Source organism: Anoplopoma fimbria, chromosome 19 (genome assembly GCF_027596085.1).
Source record: "Anoplopoma fimbria isolate UVic2021 breed Golden Eagle Sablefish chromosome 19, Afim_UVic_2022, whole genome shotgun sequence".
Lineage (NCBI taxonomy): Eukaryota > Metazoa > Chordata > Actinopteri > Perciformes > Anoplopomatidae > Anoplopoma > Anoplopoma fimbria.
The window spans coordinates 23498239-23521329 of record NC_072467.1 but is presented as its reverse complement, the minus strand read 5'-3'; the positions used below and the strand labels follow the sequence as shown (position 1 = coordinate 23521329).

The 23091-nt window shown below is 40.5% G+C and overlaps 1 protein-coding gene across 7 annotated transcripts in view; it reads left to right on the top strand.

The window, feature by feature from the left end:
* Positions 1 to 23091, top strand: part of ppip5k1b (diphosphoinositol pentakisphosphate kinase 1b) — a 48111-nt gene that overhangs the window by 23088 nt on the left and 1932 nt on the right. For 2 of the 7 annotated variants that reach the window (XM_054619158.1, XM_054619157.1), the window contains exons 16-30: positions 1130 to 1251; positions 1473 to 1655; positions 2115 to 2256; positions 2436 to 2659; positions 3241 to 3368; positions 3518 to 3632; positions 4322 to 4435; positions 4550 to 4666; positions 5423 to 5563; positions 5777 to 5903; positions 8535 to 8684; positions 11053 to 11115; positions 18752 to 18889; positions 19794 to 19907; positions 22502 to 23091. The exon at positions 22502 to 23091 is cut by the window's right edge and continues 1932 nt beyond it. In XM_054619158.1, coding sequence (XP_054475133.1) covers positions 1130 to 1251; positions 1473 to 1655; positions 2115 to 2256; positions 2436 to 2659; positions 3241 to 3368; positions 3518 to 3632; positions 4322 to 4435; positions 4550 to 4666; positions 5423 to 5563; positions 5777 to 5903; positions 8535 to 8684; positions 11053 to 11115; positions 18752 to 18889; positions 19794 to 19907; positions 22502 to 22593 — 1970 coding nt within the window. In that variant the 3' untranslated portion in view covers positions 22594 to 23091. Of the gene's footprint in view, positions 1 to 1129; positions 1252 to 1472; positions 1656 to 2114; positions 2257 to 2435; positions 2660 to 3240; positions 3369 to 3517; positions 3633 to 4321; positions 4436 to 4549; positions 4667 to 5422; positions 5564 to 5776; positions 5904 to 8534; positions 8685 to 11052; positions 11116 to 18751; positions 18890 to 19793; positions 19908 to 22271; positions 22385 to 22501 lie in introns of all 7 variants that reach the window. The other 5 variants (XR_008531910.1, XM_054619161.1, XM_054619159.1 and 2 more) reach the window with 5 other exon arrangements.

The following is a 23091-nucleotide window of genomic DNA, read 5'->3' as shown; positions in this document are numbered from 1 at the left end:
ATTGCTGTGCATTGTTTGAATCGTGGTTAGTGTGTTCTTGAGATGATCCACTGCAGCAAATGTTAGGCAGATAACGTGACGTGCAGTTTGGTGTTGTAAGCAATCGCAGATCATCTCACACTAATCCTACTGCTTTTTTTTTCATGGGTCCTTGGGATGTTGTTTTTTGTTTGATGTAAGACGGTCCATTTGTGCCTCAATTGTATAACATCAGGCTTATGAATTTAATGCATACTAAAGAAAAATGCTTGAAGCATCAGTGTGAGTTGATCTTGAGTGTTGGTATGCATCTATCTCTGAAAGCTACATCAATTTTAGCATATAATACTCCTTACTTCCTGTCTTCAAGTAGGTTAATCTAAAGTGTTTGATCTATTTTCCAGAGAAGCCGTCTTCAGTAATTTTTTGGGTTTACTCAACATTTGTCCACCTCACTTTCACTTCATTTTATTTGTAGCTTCAAGGAAAACTTTACCCACAAGATGACCAGAAAACTTTGCTTTTCCCGCATGTCCCTACGGAGAATCCAAGTAAATCCCTGATGAATTGAAGTAAATGGGGGGTCACGTTTAAACTATATCAAAACATCTGTTAACTCTCAAACAGATCTATATCTGTATTTATCCAGCCGTATGCTCATTACTTCCCTTACACATGCATTTTTGCTAAATCCTTACTTAATAGTAATACTTATAAGACTTGCACAGACAAGTAGTGTGCCTTCGCATCACAGTTTTCTTCAAGAATTCGGGGTAACACAGGTTGAGTTGATTTACAAATGGTCATTTTGTGGGTGAGGTATTCCTTTATACCACACAACCGTTCACAATTAAGTGAAGTGAACCATGCCAAAAGCTTGTAAAGCATTTTTTTTGGGACAATTAATTTGAACTGAAAGTGATGCTGCACCTGCACTGGTGCTGTTTATTGCCTGTGCACCTATTTTCAATGAAAATCCTTGGTACTTTTGGGTACAATCAAGACAGTGTTTTTATTATTTTCCTCTTTTCTTTCACCTACCTCCCTACTCAGCTGTTTCTTAAATGATAAAAATTATTTTTGAAGAATATCTCAAAGCAGTAACCAGGTCAGTTAACCACGATGCCCCGTCCTGTGTACATTCTTCCAGGTGACTATGCCGGGTTTCCAGGCTGTGGCCTCCTTCGCCTGCACAGCACCTACCGCCACGACCTGAAGATCTACGCCTCTGACGAAGGCAGGGTGCAGATGACCGCGGCTGCTTTCGCAAAGGTAACAGCCCCGTACCTGAAAGACTAAACTACAAATATACTTTATGTGTAACTGATGTTACAGTGAGGAAAAATGAGGAAGAGTTCTGATTGTGCTTGACTGTAGCTCCAACATATCAAGTTTACTTTTTAATTATGTACCGTATGTATTTCTCTCACAGCCTGTTTATTCAGTAAAAAGCCACACAATGATTCAGTTCAAGTCCTCTTGTGTCTCTGCAGGGTCTGCTGGCTCTAGAAGGGGAGTTGACTCCGATCCTGGTTCAGATGGTGAAGAGTGCCAACATGAACGGGCTGCTGGACAGCGACAGCGACTCTCTGACCGACTGCCAACAGAAAGTGAAGGCCAGGCTGCATGAAATCATGCAGAAGAGACAGGAGTTCACAGAGGAGGATTATCAGAAGGTGAGCGGCAAAGTGAAAATATAAAAAATGGCTCGATTTGATAAGACGCCTGCTGCAATGTTTGCCAGTAAAAGTCCACAAGTTCAGTTCAAACAGTTGGACGTGCGTCTCAAGTCTTCAAGAATTGTGAAAATATTGTAATGCGAGTCTATTGTGCATTGTAAATTACTGCCCCTACAATAATGCTTGTGGAAACAGTACATGCTGAACCCAGTGGAATAATAAATTCAATAAAGTGTTAAAGGAGGCAAATGTTATATGCCTATGATTTATTATACAGCTTTTGTTTTGGCTCTTTTATTCCATTTACTTTAGTAGGCCAATACCTCATCAGACATAATAAAATATTTTTTTTGATGGTAAACCTCTATATAGAAGCTGAAGGTTCTCACTACACTGGCTAAAGTCCATCCTGACTATATTGATTGATATGTTCCCTCTGTTTCCATTGTGTCCCAGTTGGCACCGACTGGCAGCCCATCGCTGGTGAACTCAATGAAGGTCATACAGGATCCAGTCAAAACCTGCGACAAGGTCTACGCCCTCATCCAGAGTCTCAATTCACAGATTCGCAAGAGACTGGAGGACCCAAAGTCTGCAGGTAGTGAGAGCATGTCGTACCTGTGTACAGAAGAAAGCTGCATTTGGAGAAAAAAAATCTAAATCTACAGATTTTTGTCTGAATGAATCAAACGGAAGCAGGAAAAGGTTAAAAGAAACAATTACCTTTTTTTTTTTTAACATTTACACTAAAATGAGTCGTCCTGTGCTGTCCCTCAGACCTTCAGCTGTACCACAGCGAGACTCTGGAGCTGATGCTGCAGCGCTGGTCCAAACTGGAGAGGGACTTTCGCATGAAGAACGGCCGCTACGACATCAGCAAGATCCCGGACATCTATGACTGTATCAAATACGACTCGCAGCACAACGCCTCGCTCGGGCTGGAGGACACGCTGGAGCTGTTCAGACTGTCCCGCGCCCTGGCTGACATCGTCATACCACAGGTTAGAGGCGTCGTTTAGTTTTGTAGCACATTTCAGATTCTCTCACGACCCTGCCTAGAAGAATGCATGCTTTAGATATGCACACATTAACTCAGACAATTAAATTATGTATTAACATCATCTGGAGGAGTGGTGGGATGGTAGCTAATGGGTCACAAGTGTGAAATTATCTGCAAAATGTCTGTTTGTACAATTAACTCATTTATTGCAGTAAGTGGTGGTCATGAAACCATGTTTTTTCCATTCGAGCATAAAATCAAACTACAACGGTAGTGTGACTCAGCAGAGAAAATCAAAGAACTCTTTAAAGTATGCCATAAAATACAGCAATTGATTCTCGAGGTGATGCAGCATAATTCACAGTCACAGAAAATCCATTTTAAGGCCTCCATGAATGAATTTGTCATTTATTATCTGTGTTAATCCTGTGGCGTCCGGCGTGTTTTCCTGCCTTCCGCCCGAAAATATGCTGAGATAAGATTTTATCTCCTCATGACCATGAATAAGTAGATTATAAAGAAATGGATGAAAGTGTTGAAATGGCTTTTTTTTTTTTCTCCTTTTCGTATCATCCATATCAGGAGTACGGCATCAGCAAAGCAGAGAAACTGGACATCGCTCAGGCTTACTGTGTTCCTCTGATGAAGAAGATCCAGCTGGACCTGCAGAGGACCCACGAGGACGAGGCCGTCAACAAGCTGCACCCGCTGTGAGAACACAAGCCGGGAAGCTGAAGCTCGCATGTTTACGTGTATATAGGCAGATCACATAACATACAGTGTGTTTGTGTTGGTTAATGGAGGTCAGTGGTGGTGTGTTGACAGATTTGTGTCATTTTTCTTGTCCCCCGTCGTTCAGGTATTCTCGCGGCGTGATGTCTCCGGGTCGTCACGTCCGCACGCGTCTCTACTTCACCAGCGAGAGCCACGTCCACTCCCTGCTCAGCGTCTTCCGCTACGGAGGACTGCTGGATGTATGTCTGATTTTATCACCTTTTGACCATTTTGTTTCAGTGGGGAGGGAATTTCATCTTTCTGTGTCTGCCGATGGTGATTACCAGAATAAGAGTAGATCCAGAAATGGATGCATGCAGGTGAACGTCAACACAGGATGGAGTTTAGGGGGTATAAGGAATCCAACAGCAGAGATCTGCTGGATGGGATTATAAATAGACATAAGAGATATTCTCATCAGAAATATTCTTTCAAGCTTCATTGCAGTCTACAACAAATGTCGAGGAGGGACAACTCAGGAAAAATCACTGAGATGCTTCAAAGCAACATATGTTTGATTATTTGTCTTTGCACAATTTGCATGACTTTGCATGATTCAGCATAGTTGTTTGTTGAGAAAAAACAAGTTATTTATGTGTTTTTTAATGAGAGTTTTGTCTTATGTAATGTGTACACACATTTGCCATATTATCTGAAAAATTGCATGATATTGATATATCTACATTGGCTTATCCTAATGATTAATATCTCCTGTCGTACATCATCATAAAGGTTTTGGACATTATAACCTCATTGTTGGCAAACACAGCACCTCTTGTTTCGTGGTAGTGTGATGATTCTATTCAGCATATTATCAGGTGTTTTGTTTGTGTTTTTATTGATGTCTGAGGTGTCGTTTTAATTAACAGTGTGTATGTTTTTGTTTGAGTACCAGGATGAGAAGGACCAGCAGTGGAAACAGGCCATGGACTACCTGAGTGCCGTGACGGAGCTCAACTACATGACACAGATAGTCATCATGCTGTATGAAGACAACAACAAGGTCGGCTCCCAGAGAGAGGCATATTTGTGCAAAAATGTCTTTCTCGTTTATATTCTTTTAGTCTCACCACTGCAGTTTTATGCATTGATATCTTTATATCTGTGTCGTGAGCAGGACCCTTCCTCAGAGGAGCGTTTCCATGTCGAGCTTCACTTCAGTCCAGGAGTCAAAGGGTGCGAAGACGAGGAGAACGTTCCTCTTGGATTTGGCTTCCGCCCGGCGTCCTCAGAGGTGTGTGAGCGCGTTTGCATGATTGTCTTTTTTCAGGTTTAAACATTTGGTGTGCAGTTTGTTTAGTTCACAAGTCTAGAGACAATCATATGTTCATAAAGAGCCAAATGTCCTCCAAATTTCCTTCTATTGACAAGGGTTATGCATCATTAACAACATGCATACAATTGCAGAACTCCATCTGGAATGAGATGAATAATTTAGCTAATCATCTCTGTACTTAAGTGGGCTGCCTTTCCCCCAGTGCATCACTTTATTTGGGGACATTTATAGTTTTGGGTTGAATCTAAAAAAACGACATTAGGGCTTTCCGTTACCGGGGCTCTCTGTCGGTCTGTGTGAATACAGCTTCTTTTGACTGTGTTTAAAGCTGCAACAGTACAAAACAGGAACTTGGCACTTCAAGGAACACATTTCTCTTGTAAACAAAGTGTTTTCATCAGACCTTGTAGCAACTTCCGGTGTTCATTTTGCATATTAGTAAAGAAATTGTGATATTCTTGAAAATTCAGTTGACATGAAAAAAAGGTCAGATGAAAAACGAATCCTTGCATTCAAATATAGAGTTGATTTTATTCAGCTTGTCTTGTGTGAAGATAAGTATGTTGTCAAAGAAATATTTATACTTCTTTGATACTATTAAGGTCATGTTTAATTCAGAATGTCATGTTGGACAGCTCAGGCGATTTGTGCCAGTGCATGAGGTTCAGTGGACAAGAATTTTAATATATAATCTTCTGTTCTCTGACCAATCAGAATCAAGACAAAAAGCCCAATCAGGGCAGCCTGGAGGACCTCTCCCAGGACCAGCCGGACCAGGCACTTCCTCTCTCTGAGCCAATCAACATCCAGCGACGGTCCCCGATGATCCGCAACCGAAAGACGGGCTCCATGGAGGTACCAGACCCTGTAGGGTTGGATATACTGCTAATAACGATACAACCAGACCAGGGTCTTACGTTTACATTTTCGCATGAATGAGCATCTTTTTTTTTTTTTTTAAATTAGAAGTTTCAAGGTTTTGTTTAAGTGAATGAGAGACGTCAGGTCCCTAAATGTACTGTGGCAGTCGTCTCAGTCTTAGCCCCTGCTCTCCGTGACCCCCCTCAGGTCCTCTCTGAGACCTCCCCCACCCAGTCCTCCAAAGGAAGCACATCCCACCGACTCTTCCCCTCCAGTTCGCGCCAGTCTCCCGAGTGCAAACCAGCCAGTGGCCTAGGTGGGACCCTCCTTTCTGGTGTGTGTGTTTTCTGTACATGTATGTATATGTGTTTGTGTGTGTGTGTGTGTGTGTATGTGTGTGTGTGTTGGGAGAGAAAAGTAAGTGAGAGAGAGAGAGAGAGAGAGAGTTTATGCCAACAGACCCACTGACCTCACAACACATTTTATCTCCAGCTGTCATCACTGATCCTCTCCTCATCACAAGCCCCGGCTGTGACTTCTCCCTCACCCTCCCATCTTTCTCTCTCTCTCTCTCTCTCTCTCTCTCTCCCCCTCCCTCTCTCTGTCCGTGTCTCTCGTTATTTCGGTCGGTCTGTTTTTCTTTCCCTCTCTTAATTCCATCACCCCCCTCCCCCCTGTGTCTCTTTCTGATGGTCACATAGCTTTCACCCCAGCTTAGCTTTTAGCGGCAGCCAAACAGGATCAGACTCCAAACTATGTAGGCGAGAGGTCGGCGGGGAAAGCTTCGTTCACAGCCAGCTGCAGGGTCTCTGGTGTCGCGTAGCGTTCAGAGACGCACCGATGCCCTTGATACGTAGGTGACAAGGTGACAACATAGGGAATACAGTATATACTGTAGGAGTTTTTATCTCTTATTTCTGAGGTATGAACAGGAAACAAACCAAACTTTTTATTTTAAAGTCGATTGCAGAGCAAACTTTCAAGTCCTGATTCCTTCGTGCATACTAATTATACTATGTACTTTGTACTAACTGACAAAGTGAATGCAAAAATAATGTTTTCCAAAATCAGTTTATTTTTTTTATAGCTGTTAGAACTCTTCTATTTCCTTTGTGCTTTGCATTCTGGGACAATAATGTACCTGAACAGCAGACTGTAATGCAGTCAAACCGTAGGAACATAATCAAGCACACATTAGAGTTATACATACATTCACATCATTGCATTTGCAATAATCAGCTAATGCACACAGTGAGATGTGTTTACAGCGGTACCATGTTGCACACCTGATTTACCCATTAGGTTATGAATTGATTTTCTAGACCAATCCAAAAATATAATAAAATAAAGAACTAATAAGGGTTATATAAAAGTTTGATCTCAGTATAAAGAGGTACATAGTTAATTGTCTAGATATTATTATCATCAGCTGTAAGGTACGGTACATGATCTGCAGTCTAACTAGGATTTCACTGTTGTCTTAACCTTAAATTGTTTTAAAATGTTGGGTAGTTCTTCTTGACCCAGTCATGATGCATAGAAAGTTAGAAAGGCTTAAAAAGTTGCTAATCAGGTGTATCAGAGGTCATTGTAAGAACCTCTCTAGGTTCCTCAAACTGACCTAACCTTTCCCCTAATGTAAGAGCTCTTGAAGGAGTCTTGTTTTGCCGTGTGTACACATTCCAAGGGCAGGTAACCTCCAGCTGACTGCTAACACGGTGGCACTCACACAAGCATGAAAGAGCCGTCGTCTAAATCAAGACGTGTGGATAAAACTGCCTGAGAACAGGGAGTGGAGTCACTCTGTGGAAACGATGTGTGCTTTACTGGGAATTTCAAACCCGTGTGTCACACTCGGCTTTGTTAAAATACTTCACTTTTTACAGCATCTGTTTTCAGTGCAGTTTATCTCCTTTGTTTACACAATTATGACCTCATAGACATAATTAAACTATACTAAATCGAATTAAAGAAATTCTCCGCTGCAATCGCGTATAATGATGTTGACTTACTTCTCCCTAAATGTGTTAATCATCCTGTCACTCAGTGCTTAATTATCACACGCCTGAATGCAGCAGACTCTCGAGTGGAGGCCATGTCAGATTGTTATGCACAGAGAGTGCGTGGCCGCTGAGTGATCCCTCCCTGTTCATCAGCAACACCATCAACACTGACTTTGCACACACGGGTCGCTGACAAGAGCAGCAGGTGTGAGGACGACCTCTGCTGCTTCTCATACCTCCGTACTGATTATAGAACAAAGGGACGAGGAGCTGCAGATGCATTTTTAGCTATTTTTAGCAATTCCAAAGATTATATTTACCCTGCTGTGTGGTCTATAAACTTTGTACTGATTTAAAAAAAAAATATTAAAAATGAAAAGAAAATACGATATATTTATAGGGATTGGCTGTCGCAACTTCAGAGGGTTCGTGCACAGCGGGTGTCTGGAATAATCCCAACTCCAGACTCGGGCCTGTTGGTCACGCTCTCCCCACTCTGCTGCTTTTTGCATACAAAACACACACACACACACACACACACACACACACACACACACAACACACACACACACACACACACACACACACACACACACACACACACACACTCTGAATTCACTTGTACACTCACTCTTGTTTGCACACATACATTAAGTGGTCACTGTTGTGGAAACCTTGTAGCTTATGTGTCATCATTTCAAGGAACAAATAGCAACTTTTGTTTTCAGATTTTCCATGATTATTTTTTAGTTTACGATAAACCATTTATTGAAACTGAAGTTAAAGGATGAAAATCACCCCAAATTATAGTTGCAGGGTTTCACACAGGTGTACATTCTTTGACAAAATCTCCCCAAAGCATCAGTTTGTTGTGTATAATAGCATGGTGTGTAAAATCCAGTACTTACCCTGCACACCTCCCTCCCTCCCCCCGGCTCCTCCTCCTCCTCCTCCTCACACAGGGTCGCTCTGCTCTGGCCTCTTCAGTGCCTCCGCCCTCGGGGTGTCCTGTAGCGCCCCCAACCTGCGGGACTACGTCCGTACGCACCACCACCTCCACCGAAAGCCGCCCCTGTCCCCCGGCAGTCTGCCGTGCCAGATTGGCATGTTTGGTAGGTTCAAGCCCCCCCTCTCTCTCTCTCCTCCACAGAGGAGGGTCTTTTCATCTCTTTTCTTTTTTTGAAAAAACTCCAAACTCTCCTTCTGGCTTCAGAGTATCTTCTTTTACTTTATATTTCTTAAGATTAAGATAATTCAATTTTTGGCACATTCACTATTGCCTTTTTTATTTTTTTAATTAAAGCGCACTGCTTTCTTTCGCTTCCTTTCCCAAAACAAACCAATTTCAGTCTGTTGCATCACTCTTCTTGAGTGACTTTCCTCCCCAGTGTGCATGATAAGGGCACTGATTTGACGGCAGAGTGATCGTCTGTGCAGCAAATGCTGAGCATGCAGCCTGACATCGGACCGTGTGATGTGCCGCAGCTATCGGTATTCTGATCAATATTCTCCCAGATCAGCATGTCCTCTGACTGATCACACCGCTGTCTGCTTGGGTTCGAATGTATTGAAATGTTCGCTCTCTCTCTCTCTGTGCATGTTGTTTTGCAGTGCGTACCATATTCTCTCTCTCAGGGAATTTAATTTCCTAATCCACAGTAAAGTAGATTCTGCGTCTGGGAGGCAGAAGTCTGGCTTTTTTCCTTTAATCACAATTTACGGTAATCCTTATGTTAAGAAACTCAGCCTGTTATTTGGAACAGATATATTCTCAGCACTAAATAATCCACCTTTAAATCCCACCAGTCGCATTCTCCCCCCCCACCCCACCACCCACCACCCACCCTTTTGACTCAGTCTCATGTTGGTTATGGTGAGTACAAGCAAGCTGTTTTTACAGCCACCAGGGGTCCTTATAGCAGGTTTAATTACCCCAAACATACGGATTGGATATCATTCTCATGGCCACAGCTGATGTGTAGCACTTTGCCAAGATTAATGTGAAACATCCTCAGGTTAATTGACTGTCAGAAAACTTTACTGGCAAATGAAATGGATGTTAACTAACAGACAGGGAATTTTTATTTTCCACTGCGGGTTTAATAACTGAGGCGTTCAGTTTATCCACCAGGTGTCACTCTGACTGCAGGGCTGCACACTGCCAGGAGCAAAGCAGATGCTTTCTGCTCTCAAAAACTGTTACGTCATGTTATGCCGTCTGAGAGACAGGTGAGGGTTTGGACTGACGACAGTGCTGCTCATTTAAGGGAAGCGAGGGCTGCATCAGGACAGCGTGATATTGCTTTTACGGGAAATGTGATAGGAAGCGTACTGGTTTCAAATTCAGACTTTAAAGTGACCTTCAGTGCATTTCATAACAACATTTATGTACCCACACAGCCCTATCAGATGAGGACCCTTAAGACGCAATGTTATTCGTTATATAAAAGTGGATATTCTTAATATCATTGAGTGAATCCTGGAAAAGAGGATGTATGAATGAAAAAGGAAAAGAGATCAAGCTTAAACATCTGCTTTTCTCCCATTGTGTTTGGTGAAGTTTGCGTTGCTTTCATTACCTTTTTAAGGTTTTTTTCAGTAATTTTAAGTGCCTATAATCCATTCTTTCATATTAACAATGCATCACATGAATACACAAAATCTGCGGAGCATTATAACGATCCGGCAGCTCATTGTTTTACTGTTTCTGTTCACTCTTGTGGCTCTCATAGTGTCGTTTTCAGCCGCAGGTGGCAGCTGGTTTGGGCTAAAAAGCTAGGATACAGTTGGAGACTAGTTGGTTAACATATTGGAGCATTTAGCTAAAAGTCGGTGAATTTTATAATCATATTTTTCAGGTGGCCAAAATCAGGACTTCGGTTTGGGTATGGATTGAAATGAAACAATTAATGCGGTGTTTAATAGAAATCTTTAGGCAGATTTAGTTACATTTGAAAACAGTCAAGCTAGATGTCCCCTTTTTCCAGTCTTTATGCTAAGCTAAGCTAACGTGCTGCTCTCTGTAGCTTCGTATCGACCGTACAGACATGAAAGTGAGTTCAATCTTCTCGAACATCTCTCAGCAAGAAAGCAAACACGTGAGTTTGCCACAATGTCGAACAACGTAAGGACAGCACCCTTTAGATCTGAGTCCATCGTCTCTCCTCCTGCATGATTACTGTTCTAAATGTCCTTCATTTACTCCATCCACTCACTCATTCATTCATTTCCTCTGATGGCCCATTTCCTCTTTGTTTATTCTGAGACGAACCTCATTTTCTCGCATGTTCTTCGGCAGACGGACATTGATGAGTCGACGGGCCAACTCTCTCTCTCTCTCTCTCTCTCTCTCTCTCTCTCTCTCTCTCTCTCTCTCTCTTTCTGTTTATCCTCTCATGTAAAAAAAGACAACACTGGCAAACAGGCAGACACAGGAACCAGCAGCCCCAGTAACACCAGTTACCTTTCTTATCTCCTCAGAGCTGTTCTCTATGCCGCCAGTAAAGAGATTTTCTGTGTCGTTTGCCAGGCATCCGACTAATGGTATGTCTGCTTTTTTTTTCGACCCTCCTCCAGTTTTTTCCTCTTATCTTGCATGACTTTTTTTTTTTTTTTTTTTTTTTTTTTGTGGGAAAACATTTCCTGTGTTTTCTATTTTTTGGGGGTTTGACGTTTGGCTGCGTTAATTACATTAAACGTCTCTTAAGATTTAAAAAACAAATTAAATTTTAAAGAGTTTCCTGTTTCACACACACACACCCTCTGTGTTTGTTGTACCTTGTGTTGTTTTTTCGGCCCTCACCTCTAACACCACCTGCTCTGCCTGCACTTCCTTAATTTACCTCTCTGATCCTGCTGTTTCCTCACAGGATGGATGTATGTGGGAAAATATATCCCGCCTCAGATATACTTCCATGTGCAGATAATCTGTGCGCACATCATAATATATTCTCACCTGCACCTTTTGTTAATTTCAAATCATTTATTCTGTTAATTTCGTAGTTTTGGCGATTTAAATAAAAATACATTTAACTCTGACTACATCACTGATTGGTGTAGTCAGAAATGTTTTATCTGTAACTCAACAGTGATGTCACGGTGTACCGACTCACCCTGGAGTACACTTCTACGTCACTGCAGCAAGGTGAGAAGTTAAATCGGGAGAGGTCAGCGAGACGAGATATTCGGGGGGCGTGGAGTTGCTCTTGCGAGTCGCTTTCCAACATGTGAACGTGGATTTCCTCACAAAATCATAAGATTTTTGTTTCTTTATTCATTTGTTATATTGCAGCTCTACACACCAAACAAAAGGACAAAAGGGAGCGTCTAACTGGATTCATTTATCACTTTAGACCATTTTCCAGTACTTAATTTGATTTATTTTAATCAGATTTTTTGTATTACGCACATTGCTTTGCAGTTTCATTTTATTTCATTGAACAAATTAGTGCTTCTTGACGAGCAACAGTCACTGTTTTTTTAGCAGAAACGATTTGTTGATTAATCGATTAGACAATGTACAAAAAATTTGTACTCGGTCGATTAATCATTACATTTTTCAGGCATACATGCCCACAACTCTCTGGTTTTAGCTTCTTCAATGTGAGCATTTGCTGCTTCTCCCTTTTTTTAAAAATAGTTTTAAATGGATATCTCTTGATTTTGGACTGTTGGTCGCACAAAACAAGATATTGGAAGTCATTGTCTTTGACTCTAGGACCTTTTTAAAATTGACATTTTCAGGAATTTTCATAGACCAAACGATATATTTATTAATAAGGAAAAAATAAAATGATTGCAGCATAATAATACAAATATCCACCTTGTTCTTCTATATTATAATCCCACTTGATGACAAGTGTGTGCTGGTAAAGCCAAGCTGTGGATGCTAACCTCCTCCTGTAAGTTAGAAATGTTCAGCATCATGGACAGCTTCAGTGTTCTTCCTTCTCTCTTGGTCTCCAACATTGTCGAGTCTGTTTGTGAAAACTCATATTCAGTTTCTTTTAGAGTTTTCTTTTGGACACGGCAGCTGTTGGGAATAAATTACTTACTTCACAATGCTTGTTTTCTGTAAAGATTTATTAATCTGATGAAATCCACTCGTTGCTTTCTTGAAATATGTTTTGAGGCAGTTTTATACCTCCGTGGGGAGATCAGCCCGGCTGGCTGTTAAAAACCGAGAAGGAGCAAATTAAAGCTACTGAACCGCACAGAGCTGATCCATGTGATGTTATTTAGATACGTGACTGACTGGTATTAAGGGTCAGTGGCTCAGAAACTGCTGCATGCTTTAGCAGCCTGTAATGTGCTGTCCGTGCTTTGGCAGTAAAAATGAAATGTCATTGAAGCATCGGGGATCATCTGACGTGTTGCTTCAGAATGATGGTGTGATCCAGAAATCTGATCTGATGTTGACTGGGACAAACTACTGGGAACCACAGCGAAGAGTGTTTCGATCACCTAGGCTTGTTTTCTTCAGCTTCGTCATTTAATTAGTTTTTTTTTTTAAGTATTTTTTTTATAAATTCTCTGGCCTACAATTTAAGGTTTTGTCTGATTTTTTTTTTTTTTTTTGATTGGTAATAAAATATATTTATATTCCCTTTTTAAAAAAGAGCACATGTCCCTAACATGCCGTTGCAGTTTCAAAGTCCATTGCGGCTTTGGTCCATTATATACAACTATAAGGTTGGTGACATTATACATTACATGCCAGGTGTCCTTGAGCAGACACCTTTTCCAAAAATTGCAGCCCACTGCTCCTCCACATGGGTCAGAGAACCTCCCATTGTGGGACTAATAATGCCAAGTTGCAGTTATTATTATTATTATTATTATTATTATTATTATTATATACAAACTTTATAAAGACAACTAATGATGTGGAAGCAAAACTCACTGTGGAGGGTATTTAGCTCTGGGTTGATTTAAAAAAAACATTTTCATTGTTATGCTTTGTTTTTGATTGAGAATTAAATCATTCTTGTCACATTTTCCTCTAAATTAATGTTTTGTTATGGAGTGAAACACCTCTATTGTTTGTTGATTTAAGTAGAACCTAAACCCAGCCATTATAAAAGCCATTGCAAATTTCCCCGCTGCGGGACTAATAAAGGATTATCTTATCTTATAGACACTGGTGAGATGGAATCATAAAATACCTGATATTCTTTTACCCATTTTGAATCTAGTTATTAGTTTGGTAGGGTATAAGACCTGTTGGCCTCGTTGAGGAAATTAGCAAATTGGCACTGATGAATTACCCATAATGATGCACAGTTGGTTGTCTAGCTTTGTCAAAGTTTTGCTGCAATAAAATACAATAAATCTCAAACGCACATTTTCGAATAGAGTGTTTACACTGAACTTCATCTCAAAGCACAGAGTTGTTAATTGAAAGAAGATAAAAAACAAAAAAACAGCACTGCGAGGTCACAGTTGTTCCTCGTTTTTGAAGTTGTTGTGCTTGAACAGTTTTATTGATGACGCTAACGTTCTAGGGTTCACATGGTTTGTGAAGTAGACCTGTGTCTCTGATGTGTTTCCCTTTTTAAATTTGTGGCGCCGTAGATTATTCACAGATTATTCACCGCGGCTGCTTTCTATATGACCTTGGGTTGTCTTTTGTTTGAACTTAGTTTGCTTTGAAATGGAAATGGTGGGATTTGAGGCATTCTGTTGTTGCTCAGGCGAAGTTGGTCTGCTGTATAAATAAAAGGTCAAGACGAGTGCGGCTCCAATGAGGTCAGAAACTGAATTTACGTTCTATGATGAATTCAATCCTTTGTCCTGAAGCCACACTTCTCTTTTAGTTGTTCCACATCTCCTATCGCTCCTCTTCCTCCTCTGTACTTCCTCTTCTTCTCCCTGCTCTGCCTCTCGTCCCTTCAGAGCCCTCAGACGGTCTCCATGTAGTCCAGCTGCTGGGGGGGGTTTCCCGCTGAGCCGGCCCTGCTGGCTTTTGCCCCTCTGGCTGTGGACGGTACCGTAGCCCAACACCTCCGCCACTGTCCCTACCACCTCCACCTCCTCAAGAGCTGGCTGAAGTCCAGTCAGGAGCTCCCAGAGTCCCTTCACGGTCAGCCTGTGTAGACCCCTATCGCCTCCTGTCGCCTCCTCTTCCTCCCTCTAGCCCCGTTCAGACAGTGTTGGGGCACGTGGGACGCTGTTAATGCCAGCTGAGCTTTGCATCTTCTGTTGTTCAGTGCTTTTACTTTACTTTTCCTTCCGTGCATTTCTCCTTTTCTTTTTTATCACGTCCTGCTCCATTTCATGCTCCTATTTTTCTTTATTTTGCATGTTTGTCAGAGGGTGCAGCACTTGCTTGGAAAGCAGGAAAAGTCCATTTTTCTTCTGCACACAGAACTTAAAGTCACAGTGAAACTGCAGTTAGCCTTAATACCTGTACTGTCACGTATTTTCCAGTGAAACTGAACATTTTGTCAGCTTGAATGAGATTTCATTGGGTAGCTCAATAATAGTGGGTGTTGTTAAGTGAACATGTGGCGATACAGAGCAGCTAAACCTCCCTCACTAAGATCAGAAGGAAAACAAGTGAGAAATGAATAAAGTCGACCTCAACCACCGTTTTTGGGAATGTTTACCGTTTGCACCAGCTAGGACAAACACACACCTCTGACCCATCATGTACAGTAGTTTACAGCAAACAACCATGTGTCTACTGTGGCATTATTTGTTGGCGGATGTGTAATGTACTTTTTTCTGAATAGAATATTGTGTTAATGACTTTTATGAGCTGTTTTACTCAGTTTTTAGGGTTTCTATATAACATCTGGTCACAGACAGCAGATGAAAAGTATCTTTCTAGGATTTCTTTTGTCCATGTCAGATAAACTAATAAGTCCGACCCGATAGCTGAGTGGTTAGTGAGCGTACCACATGGGTGCAAATGCTGTTATTGTTGCTGCGAGACTCGGTGGGATTCAAGGCTGGATGGACAGTTTCTCCATGTTGGTCCCCTCCCATCTATCTCCACTATCACTATCAAGTAAAGGCAAAATATTCCCCAAAATAATAAAAAAAAAGAAGTAAATTAAATTTAAGATACATTTATAAATATGCTCTTTTAACCATAAATGAAACCCCTCAAATCAGCCAAGAGTAGTTTTACACAATAGATGGGCCAGCTTGCTTCAGATTTACTTTGATTTGATGCATTTATGTAAATGCCCCCCAGTGGATGAGTCATCAAAAAAGGTAGAGAAACGAGCGGGAGTTTGGTAATTAAAAAAAACTATTTTTTTCTTTCTTCATTTCACTGTGTCTATAAGTCCTGAAGTCTGTTTTGGCCCCAGTCCTTCATTTTACATGATTTGACACCTATTGTGCCATTCCTGGAACTAGAAAAAGACATATTCTAATATGGTAAACATTTAGATTTTTAAACTTAATATTGATCTATATAAGAATACTGTATCTGCACAAGGAGGACTGATGGCTCTACATGTCTGGATGGACACTTGATGACCAGTCAAAATAAACTCTTGTGTCAGAGTTTTAAGGCTTGTCTCACTGCATTGTGTGCATGCTCCATCCTCGAGTGGTTTATAGATGAAAATGTCGCCAAAACTGGACATTTCTTCAGTAATGAGCTCCGTCATTAGAGGAGAGTCAGCTGTTGGTGGCACCAATTTGTCCTTTACACCGAGAGGTCACCACTCGGCCCCGCTGGGTGACACTGCAGTGTATGTTGAAGGTTTTTGGGTCATCATCTCAGCGTTCATTTTAATTGGATAGTTAAGTGGTGGTCTGTTCACAAAAATGCTGATTTTTGTTTTCTGGAGCATGTCTTTGCAAGTTGTGTCACAGATTTTTTTGGCTTTGTCACATTTTTATGACTTTATTTCTTTGATCTTTTAAACATCGCCGTCCTCATGTCTTTGCGTTCACCTGTGTTCGTGGATGGTTGAGTGAGTGGTGCAGTGTAGCATCAGGGATTCCTGCTCCTCACTGCTTCTGGTGTGTGAGCTGAATCTGATATCCACATGGAGAGGCTGCAGCAACGACTGGGAGGAGGGAAGATAAATGCCACGTTATTTTTACACGGTCCAACTAACAGCTTAATTGGAGTACAGCAAGGACAGGAAGAACAGTTGGACATGAGGATAAATGTATTGTAGCGAACCTAAACATATGGCTAAATATGTGATGCACAACTTTAGCCACCGAAACACTTCCTCCTGAGGCTTTGTAAATTCAGTTTAAGCCAAGCCAAGCTTTTGCAGGAAGAGCTTTTCATGTTGAAAAGCGATAACCTGGTTTAACGAATATAAAGCTGCTTTGGCAGACATCCAGTGAGGAAACTATTTGATGATTAATGAAAGAATACAGTCAATAAGGCAGCTGTCTCTGATGCATCATGCTTTTCTTTGTAATGTAGTCATCATCAGATAACTGGCCAAAGCATCTCTACGAAGAAATGTCATCTATAGATGGGAAAATGGAGTGACGGCAGAAAAGACAGATTTTGATCCCTCAAATGATTTATAACTTTCTCGTTTCATGTTCTGCACATAAGTGTTCTCATGGGATCCATCAACTTTGAGCAACTCTACTAAAAAAAACTTGAATGTGAAAATTATTAACAGGGGAAATTCACATCTCAAGGCCTCAAAAGGTTCCCGTCCATTAAGTGCTGACTGCAGTTCTTCTACCTTGTGTCGTTTGTATCAGACACGTTGTTTTAAGGGCGAAGACCCTGGAAGAATCTGGAGTCGTAGCACATTATTCATGGGGAAATACAAGGCTGACCAGCATGCTCTCTGGGGATATGGATGTGCTGCTTCAACCTCCATCCATTTAGTTTCATGGTATCACTTCATCATGGAGTTCTTTGTCGGGCTGCGCTGAATGAAAATCTTTTTCGTTTTTGTGTAAACGTCAGCTTGCCATGGCACAGTCGTGTTTGTGGTTTGAAGTTGTGTTTTCTCAACACATACACACACGTATTTCTCATTTTATGAAAGAAAGATAAGCAGTATGTTATTAATTAGTTAGGGATGCACAATACACATCAGTGCTGGTAATGTGAAAGTCATATTGTTGTGCTTTTTTCAGTTAATTGAATTATAGTCGATAACTTATTGTCTGATAATATGAAGTCAAATTGCTTTTATTGACTTTACAAGCGCAGCATCTACACACTCTGTTGTAAGAATCGGCATCGGGTTAAAAAGAAATCTGTATTGTGCTTTCCTAGAATTAAAATATCGATCAGATAAAAGGAAATTGACAGAAGGGCTGCAAAGGCAAGATGAAGATAAATATTCTTATGATAAATATGAAAAACATGATTGATTACAAACACAAAACTGCCACATATATTACTACACATTGCAGCACTAAGGATTTACTTTATTTAATCTACCTTTTTAAGATGAAAGGGTTGTCAATTTACTTTCAAATCATACCTTTTCCAAAACTAGGACAAATTATTGCAATGCAATTAATCAATAAAGAGAAAAGTCTTTAATGTTCATCATTAAGGGCAAAGGTTAGACTCGGCTACAACTCTTCTGTCCTGCTCCAGGACACGTGAGCAGCCCATATTGTTGTTATGTGGTTTAGTTACCATCCTGTGCGCTCTGGATTATTGGAAATCTAACTTTATCAGAGGAAGATTATGGTGGAAATCTTTCACTGTGCTAAAAACATGTTAACATATGATGTTTGGGTCATGTCATTTATCAAATGAACTAAAGCCTTTACTCACTAAATGATGGCTGCACCTCTAATTTACAGAATATGACACTTTCCCAAATAATCCGAACATCCCGCTTTTGTAAATATGTTTGCAATGAAGAGGTAAATTAACCCCGGCCACAATGCTGATTATGTTTGTTGCAAATTCATTTTTGGCTGATAACTTTGTGCTGTGTAGCTTCTGTCTGAGGCCAGACAGTGTAGAAGGTAACACACCATTAACGTTACATCTGACAGTCGCCTAAAAAAAAGTCTGTGTGGCTCGTTAACAAATAAAAATGGCTGCCGAACATCGCGAGCTGCTTGTCAACATATGGCACTGAGAGAATGTGCAGTAAACCAGCATTCACAGAGAGCTTTAGCGTCACCGCTCCTCCTCCTCCTCCTCCTCTTCCTCCGTCGGATGGAGAAGTGGTACGACCGGCTGTGTTTCTGTCTCCTCTCCGTGCTGCAGGGTTTGAAGGCTGCTCCATGGTGCCCTCTATCTACCCGCTGGAGACGCTGCACAACTCGCTCTCCCTGAAGCAGGTGGACGAGTTCCTCAACAAGGTGTGTGAGAGCAGCAGCGAGGCCCACGCCAAGACCATGAGAGGTAGGCCTGCAGACACTACTATATACCTGCTGCTGTATGCGGTCAGTTTGGTTCAACACTAATCATGAAATGCAGACAAAAGCTTTGTGAAGGGAGGAACAAATGTGTTTCAATGCAGCAAATATGTCAAGCGCCTGAAGTTTGAAATTAAAGGTTGTTACGTGTCCAAACCACGTCTGGAATTTAAATATGAATAAATATGTTTGTTACTTACATTTTTTTACAAACATTTATTTGAATCCCCTAAATGGAAACTATTTTGAAAGATATGTGTGCTTTTAACTTTTTATTAACACATATACTGCATTTTGATCTTTTTATGGTAAATATTTCTTATTTGGACAGTGACACATGCTGTTGTATTTTTATGTCCATATGTACAGACAAAGGTCCTTTAAATACACACAAGGAAACAACCATTTTTTTAGGCCAGACGTTGCGATGCTCTTGAATGAAAATCCAACAAATTTTCTAAACAATTTTTTTTTAAATATTATGACTAGTATAAATCAACTTGTCCAACTCCTTTCCGTCCCCTAAAATTGTCGGGCTACGTGCGAAAATATGTAAGCTACTAAAGTATTTGACGAAGATATTTATTTTAATCCCCTAAATGGAAACTATTTTGCAAGATAGACGTGCTTTAGGAAGGAAGGAAACCAAGATTTCTTTAGGCCAGACGTTAAGATGCTCTTGACAAAACATCCAACTGAAACCAGACTTAAAGTAAAAAAAATTTAAGAGGATGAATTTTTGAGTTTAAATCAACTTTTCCAATTCCTTTCTGTCCCCAACTCAACAATAGCTCTTTAAATATCAAACACTGCACTGTGCTTCTATTAAGTAAACTGACATTTGGAATCTGATCATAATGTGTTTTTATTTCTTTCTGTCTTCGCTCCAGCTCTCTCCAGCCTGTTTGACTCTCAGAGCCAGACGTCTCTCTACAGCCCTCAGCAGCCGCTGTCCTCCTCCGGATCTGAAACGTCTCTACGGCCGCCAGGCCAGCCTCTATGGCGTGAGTGTTGTTCTAAATGATTCTAAGGCATTATGCATCATGTAGGCCAACTGTTATGTTTTCTGGTAGATGTCTGCTTTCAAATGCAACAATGGGGGTTATTGTAAAATATAAAAGAACACATTAATTGGAAGAACACTGTTTTTTTTGGCAGCACAAATCTAAATGTTCCTCTCCAAGTGGTCAAAATCACTTTTCATTCCTTTACTGAAGACATTGCGTAGTTTCAGTTTGACATTCTGTCTTGAACGAAGCTTGTAATCCGCAGCCCTTCCAGTGGAGCTCCCACGGGTGAAAATGAGTAACTGTATGAATGAGAAGTGATGCTGAAAAGGTCCTGGATTAGGATTCAGACACTTCATGTATATGTGACCTGATGGGTTTAATGTATCCGCAGTGACCTCGTGGTAACAGATATTAATTGTATCATATCAAACAAAACTCATATTCAGTCCCAAATCAGCTAAAAACGTGTCTTTGAAACGAGCTCCAAGCAAGGGCTGCTAACTGATGCTTATCTTAATGATGTGTTAATCCCTTCATCACTTTTTTTTTATCATATATTTACAAGAAGAGAAAAAAAGGTTTGCTGACAGATTGTTCTGCCAAGTTTTAGATGCTGACAGCGGCAAGACAAAACAGAAAGATATTTTCTATTCACCACGACTCAGCGATTCATCCTGTTTATGAAAAGGTACAATGGGCTAAGAGGCTTTAAAATATGACAATATATTTGTTTTTAGTTTATAAAATGTCCCAGATGTTTTCAGAATAGTTGATTTGTCCGATCCAACAATGAAAAAAAAAAAAACAAGGATATTAAATTTATAATAACACTAAACCGAGAAAAGTGTCCGATTATGGCTCTAGAGAAGCTGGAACTAGAAAATATTTGGCATTTTTATTCGATGAATTGCTTAAATGATTAATTGAGCTGAGATTGTTGTTTCAACTGCCGTTTACAAGGCCAAGAATAAATTGTCGAGCTTTACATGAATGATTAATTATTTATCTGAAATTGTCAGAGGTTTATGTCAACTAATTGTTAATCAATTAATTGCTTCACCGCTACTCTGAACACCAGCCTACGGAAGCCCTGAGGGGAGATTGAGGGGGAAAATAACGTTTTCTCTTCTGTGTGTATGAGGGTTAAAAGGGTTTCGCAATGATACATTTTCTAAGTCACGTTTTCCATTTTTTCCATTTTTCACTACCCCATGTTTGAAATAGGACTAAAGTCATGTGTTCTTTCAGGTACATTTTACTTTCTCAATGCTCTCTAACAAAGCATTTATATTCTGTGTTAGTAAATTATGTCAATTAAAACTCACCTGGAAGAAAACTTGACTGTTTTTATTCCAAAAACAATTGAGATCAAACTTAAAAAAATGAATCTCCAGAATGTTTTTATCTTACTTGCCTCCCAGGTTTTCTCTACCATCCTTAACAGTAATTTCAAGTATCTCTGAGTAGGAGCATCATTTTAAAATGACTAAAATGTGCATATTAGATTAAAGGAAGTTGGGACACTCCATCCATACCAACACAGCCTGTATTCTTACAAAACAAGCTTTATTTTAGTAAACGAGCCCTGAAACTGTCAGACGAGCTAAAAACAAAGCAGAGCGTAAATGTCTGGCAGGCCACCCAGAGGGATCAGCATCAGTTACAAAACTTCCATAAAACGGGTCTCTGAAAGAACAACACATCTCTTCTTCCTTTCGTGTTGTCAGCCTCCTCTTCTTTTTCTTATTGACCTCTTTTCTTCAGTCTGTCTTTTTTCTTCTTTAAATCCCCGTGTGGTGAGGTGTTTAATTTAACCCACTTCCCAGCATCGGTTGATTACCCATCTGTATCTGTATCTTTCTCTTTTACTTATTTTTCCATTATCTCCCCTTTTCATCCACCACCGGTGTATTGTTTATCTCTCCGTCAGTCTCATTTATCACCCGGTAAACATGCAGGGATGCTGGAGGATGAATACGACACTGTTGGCTGTAGTTGCAGCACCGCTGTGTGCCAGTGCAGATACATTAAGGCTGTCTTTATGCATCAAAACGACTGTGAAACATGTGTCACTCTAGTGAAAAGCTCCTGTCATTTCTTGCTATATTGATTTGAAATTGGCCTTAAATGTTTATTTTTCGATGACCAATGAATGGAGAATGTTAAAATTTTATAAAATCTCAATTATAAGAGTATATTCTAGTCAGATTGTTGATATACACGTTTACATACAAGTAGTTTATTTTATTCATTTTAAACCTGACCCCGAATAAAAACTGTTTTCATAAAGTTCTCCATGGCAACAGAAGAAGAAGCTGCGAGGTGATGACGCTCATGCTTTTCTTGTTTTTGTACCAGATCGCTCTACCCTTCTTTGTTCACCTTGTGTCCCTCCATAACAACAAATCCACACTCGGACTCAGTGAGGACTCAGGATTAATACTTCCAGCATGGATTGAGTTTTTTAAAATGTTAGATTTTGATATGTTTTTAGGGGTTAATGTCAGAGCTGATTGTATGATCTGTTAGTGCATTAACATCTATGTTTCTGAGTGATGAAGTTAACTGATTTATCTTTTTTTTTAAAGATGGCAGTATCCCGTCCAGTGCTGTTTCCAGTGCGGGTCCGTCCTCCCCGATCCCAGAGAGCTCCGGCCTGAACTTCAGCTTCAGTGAGTAGACCATCTGTCTGAAAAAACAAACAAAAAACCGCAAGGACTTCTGGGTATCTGCCGCTCCATTCATCTTTTCCTCCGTCCTTCTGCTCACATTCACACTTACATGAAAAGAAAAACAAACACTGGATGAGATGCTGATTGTGGAGAGAAGCCACTGTACCGCGAGTATTACCAAACCCTCGGACTGTAAATATAACCACTCAACACTGTGCACGGACTCTTCAGCTGCACACGTGTGATCACCACACCTTCTACGACTCCGTAAAAAGAGAGAAAACACACTGGACCCTCAACGCTTTAACGTCTCTCATCACCTCGACTCTCCTCCTCAGTTCGTCAACACATTCATGAAACCAGCTCCGTAGAGTAACAGTGCATCAAGCCAACATTTAGGACCAGCTGTGCCTTTAGGATGCTGCCTACCTTCAAACAACAACAGTGACTGTTTTTTGTTGTTTTTGTTTTTAAAATCCCAGAATATTTTTGTTATATCAGTCACA